Raw genomic sequence first — 5,255 nt, 5'->3', positions numbered from 1 at the left:
CGATAGTACCGTGCTGTGAGCATAACCAGGAACAGACAAATGAAGTAGACTGGCGATAGTACTGTGTAGTGAACATAACCAGGAACAGACTAATGAAGTAGACTGGCGATAGTACTGTGATGTGAGCATAACCAGGAACAGACTAATGAAGTAGACTGGAGAGAGTACTGTGTTATGAGTATAACCAGGAACAGACTAATGAGGTAGACTGGCGATAGTACTGTGTTGTGAGCATACCTCCTGTGGACTGAGCAGCTTGAGAGTAACTGCGGTCGAGGCCAGAGACACACAACAGGACAGGATGATACTGGTGGAGAATGACTGCCCGACCCATGTGGCCATGACGGTGATGGTTACAAACACGAACAGTCCCATCAGCAGACTGCCGTAGACACTTGTCTTGAAGGTCTGTGGGATACGAGCCGAATATTTGGCGTATGAAAATCGGGATACGCATACAAGGAAATAGGATTCGGGGGCAGGGTATAACGATGTAAGCTCAAGACAAGAGTTGTACTAGTTCAGGATGAATATACAAAGAAACTGATGTAGATTACAACCACTCTACATATTAATTACTGGAATGTAGGGAGCCATTGGTTTGTTTTCACATAGAAATTGGAATGTTTCGAGCCACACCCACATTCACTCACAGAATGACGTACGACATATAATACATCATATATACATACACACACACACACACATATATATATATATATATATATATATATTACGTTCACTAGTATATGTAAGTTTATTTGTAATACCTACCTGTCTCAGCTGGTCCAGGTTGAACTCCATGCCCAGTATAAACAGAATAAAGAATATCCCCAGTTGCCCCACAGTATTGAGCTGTACATGACTGTTTATGTAGTTCATTCCAACCGGTCCCACGACCACTCCAGCCGCCATGGATCCGAAGAATGTGGGCATCCCCAAAACAGTGCACAGCAGTATGCCTGCGAGAAAGGACATGCGAGGTTCAGAGTCTGGATATATACACACATACACTGGCCAGTGCAACATGCAAGAGGTATGCCAATGTACGCACAGGTGTATATCATATACGCGCACGATTACGATAAATACAAGCTCGTTAATGGACTACTACCCATGCGTTACTACATCCTTATATGTTACTTCCACACTACTTTTATATGATTATAGATATGCTACACAAATATAACCTGGATCCAATGTAACTAGTAGAGCGCATAGCCGGACATAGACGACCCTTGCTAATAAAGATAGCTACGATCATCTCCGCTTTCTACAACACCCAGTTTAATTATTTTTGGATCCAGAAGCAAACTCTCACAGGACGCTAAAATATGCACGTTTGCGCACATGAGGACAACCAAGCATGCTCATGAATATCAGTACATCAGATTGTCGCTGACTATACGGAATAGCAGTCTGACACCCAAAGCCTACCTACATAGCCTACCTACATGGACAGCGGTGACCCACACATCATACACAACAACAATCGGTAATCTGTAGCCTACGGAAGAAAAGTCATACGAACGCACCTATGGGGGCACACGAGTAAAGCCGAGCTTATCAGTAGATTCATGTACATCACAATACCCTCCTAAGACAATGAAGACAGCTATACCAACAGCCCGACAATCATCACCAACCTATGTAAACAGCAAAAGTACCAGCTTGACATTCGATCATCCAACTATAAAAAAGCTATAGTTAGCACCACCACATTTAATGACAGTCTATAGTCTTCGTAGTGGCTGGTGCCTGACATTCCATCACCTACCTACCAAGTCAGCTAGAACTAGATCCGCGACAACTAATAACAGTCTACGGTATTCGTAGTGGGTGGTACCTGACATTCCATCACCTACATATCAAGTCAGCTATAACTAGAACCACGACAACTAATAACAGTCTATGGTCTTCGTAGTGGGTAGTGCCTGACATTCCATTACCTACCTACCAAGTCAGCTATAACTAGAACCACGACAACTAATGACAGTCTAAGGTCTTCATAGTGGGTGGTGCCTGACATTCCATCACCTACCTACCAAGTCAGCTATAGCTAGAACCACGACAACTAATAATAGTATATAGTCTTCGTAGTGAGTGGTGCCTGACATTCCATCACCTACCTATAAAGACAGCTATAATTAGAACCACCATGTCTAATAACAGTCTATGGTCTTCGTAGTGGGTGGTGGCGTCGTGCGCTCTGGCCAATACGTATTCGTTATTGTCTGGGTCGATTAAATGGTAGGGTGTCCCACTGCAATGAATACGGACGAGAGAGAAGTATATATGAGAAAACGTACGAAGGTCAAAGTGCACGAAGGAGAAAAAAGAGAGGCAAAAAACGAAACAGCGCGCACGTGTTTATGGTTGTCCGGGTCAGTCAAACGATAGGGAGTACGGTAGCGAATGTTCCGGAAAGGGGTGAAGCCGTACAGTTGAGCGAGTGCAGAAAAGTGAAATCTTAGAACTGACAAACATGTGCGGGTACGTAAACGCAGAGAATCTGTTGCCTGAATCAAAGAAGCATAGGGCGTCCCAAAAAGAAAACACACGGAAGAAAACCGTACAGACGAGAATACGTATTAAGGATGCACTGTACGCATGTTTTGGTCGAAACAGACTGACAAGAAGATGTGAGAGTAGGTAAACGTCTCGGTTAGAATATACATTTTCTCTGGCCGAGTTTAGATAAGTAATCAAGAGTCTCACTGCAGAAGCAATCGGTAGAAAACGTACAGCTAAGCAACTAGTTCAATCCAAACGAGCGATGTGCCTTCACATACATTTACATTCCGATATATATATATATATATATATATATATATATATATACGTACACGTACACGTACACGTACACGTACACGTATACATATACGTATATACGTATATACGTATATACATATATATACATACACACACATACACACACACACACATACACACACACATATATATATATATATATATATATATATATATGTATATAGGCTCCAGAGACAGGGAAAACATGGGGCACTCCAGATGAAGTAGACACCATTATATCCCCTCATTCTCTTCACACGATTGTCCTGTCCTACCTGTCTCGTGATTTGGATTGCACCTTCATCTCAGCGGTATCTCCGTCCTCCTCGTCATCTTCTGTGGGGTGGCCCTCGGAATCTTCGTTCAGCACCAACACCGTCTGCAACTTGACATCCTTCTTCATGGTGCCTTCCTCAAATTTCTCCGCCTGTTCCAAAGTCAATAAATTGGGTCCGTTACCCGTGTACGTGGACCTTGATTGGATCTAATTGAGCCTACAGACGTCATCAATTTTCAATGCTTGCGCCACCGGAGATAAAAGCTGGTTCACAGCACAGACTGTATTCACAAAAAAAAACCCCCAATCTGCACACCTTCATCTTGTTCTCGACATCATCTGCGTCTTTGGAAACGGCATTTAATAAATCGTCCAAAATACCTGTGTACCACAAGAGATTTGAGGTCAACACCGATAACAAAAATATTGAGTCGAATCCAAAAGATACTCTCCTGGGAGTTATACAACTTAACTCTGTTTGTTTGTGACTCTCCTATTACATTGTAAACATTACTCGTGCACACATAATCATTAGTTCAGTTTTATTAATATATATGAGTGCTTCTATATATATATATATATATAGACATAGATGTAGATGTATATGCATGAATGTTCTAATATGTATTCTTATGCAACTACCACACACATACATGCATATTTCGTATAGGCATGGAGAAATTATACTACAATATCAGTAATATAAATTCGTATTCTTGCAATGTCCATAGAATGAAAACCGACATACATTCTCACCAAATTTTTTCAATATCAGTTCATCGATGGGTCAGTCCGGTAGTAAAAGCACATCAACTGCAGATTGGGAAACACACACACATCCCCATTTAGGATTCACCCATAGATATTACACCACCATCCTCACCTATGCCGTCTAATTCTTCCTTTGCGATCTTCTCATTGACCTCCTTCAGAGCGGCTACGTGCCGGATGACCTCTTTGTACCCCTGCGTGATACCCAGAACCGCGTTCTGTTGCGATGAGGATATGTATACATATATATAAATGAGTACAATGAGTATACAAGCCATAACGTTCTAATTGCGAGAAGAATATAAATACATGGCGACAATGGGCACACAGTAGAATTTCACAGAGGAAACTATGGAGGTAGATGTATAAAAGTGCATGCCAAATCAACGCCATACACACGGAACAGAATGTGAAAGTAAGAGACAGGTGCAATGAGTGCAGAAGAATGTCGTCGCGAGGAAATGTACACATAGATATACACATGTTCATTGAAACTTGTGCAAGTGTGTATATCTATATCGGTATATGCTTTCGAATGGAGCCCTAGATGAGTTTCTAATACTCGATCTTCATCGCAGACCTGTACTCTAATCTAAACCGCATCCTGGTAAGACGATCATAAGACGCGACAGCATCGACACAGTCATATATGGTCCTACAACGAGCCTAAAATCTCACAAATGTAAGAAAAAAACAAAAAAACACAGACTTACATGGAGTAGGTAGGGACAAATAGTTGGGTTGCAGAGGCAATAAAAAGTCAGTCGGTCTATAGTCTATAGGTCTGCACTCCAACAACGATCTCACTAAGGGTCTAAAATCTCACTAAATGGGCCGACTACCACACAGTTTTATAATATATATATATATAAATATATATATAAAAATACATATACATATAAATATATATATATATAAATATATATAGCTTATCCGAGTTAAATGCATATTTACAGCACTGTTGAATACATACATACCTGTAACTCCTTCATTCGGTCTGTACCGATGTCCTCGATTGAGTTTGTATCAGAGGAGACGGCGAGATGAAGGGATTCAAAGGCTTGCATCTGTTGGAGGCAGGACAACAGATGTGAGTATGAGTATAAACTGTTGTATTATGTGCATAGGGTGTATACATACACAACTGAATCTGGAAAGAAAGGAGACGAGGGGCCTGCTTCCGACAGGGGCTGACAATACAACTTTGAGTTTACACTCGGGAGATACTAGCACCTATGGACAGATAAGCCAATACAAGAATACATGACATGAACGCCCACATCTTCATTATATATATATATATATATATATATATACATATACATATACATATACATATACATATACATATACATATATATATATATATATATACATATACATATATATATATATA

The 5,255-nt window shown here is 40.6% G+C and overlaps 1 protein-coding gene across 2 annotated transcripts in view; it reads right to left on the bottom strand.

Moving 5' to 3' along the window:
* The window catches only part of SARC_06898, a gene marked incomplete at both ends in the record, with an annotated part of 10,437 nt that extends 5,511 nt beyond the window's left edge, over positions 1 to 4,926 (bottom strand). For both annotated transcript variants that reach the window (XM_014299181.1, XM_014299182.1), the window contains 7 exons: positions 238 to 408; positions 775 to 962; positions 2,130 to 2,263; positions 3,087 to 3,238; positions 3,405 to 3,469; positions 3,972 to 4,077; positions 4,837 to 4,926. In XM_014299181.1, coding sequence (XP_014154656.1) covers positions 238 to 408; positions 775 to 962; positions 2,130 to 2,263; positions 3,087 to 3,238; positions 3,405 to 3,469; positions 3,972 to 4,077; positions 4,837 to 4,926 — 906 coding nt within the window. The remainder of the gene's footprint in view (positions 1 to 237; positions 409 to 774; positions 963 to 2,129; positions 2,264 to 3,086; positions 3,239 to 3,404; positions 3,470 to 3,971; positions 4,078 to 4,836) is intronic.
* Between the last annotated feature and the right edge of the window lie 329 nt (positions 4,927 to 5,255).

The sequence above is a fragment of the Sphaeroforma arctica genome, assembly GCF_001186125.1.
Source record: "Sphaeroforma arctica JP610 unplaced genomic scaffold supercont1.516, whole genome shotgun sequence".
NCBI lineage: Eukaryota > Ichthyosporea > Ichthyophonida > Sphaeroforma > Sphaeroforma arctica.
Note: the sequence above shows the minus strand (reverse complement) of the source record. Positions and strands in the feature narration are given on the sequence as shown.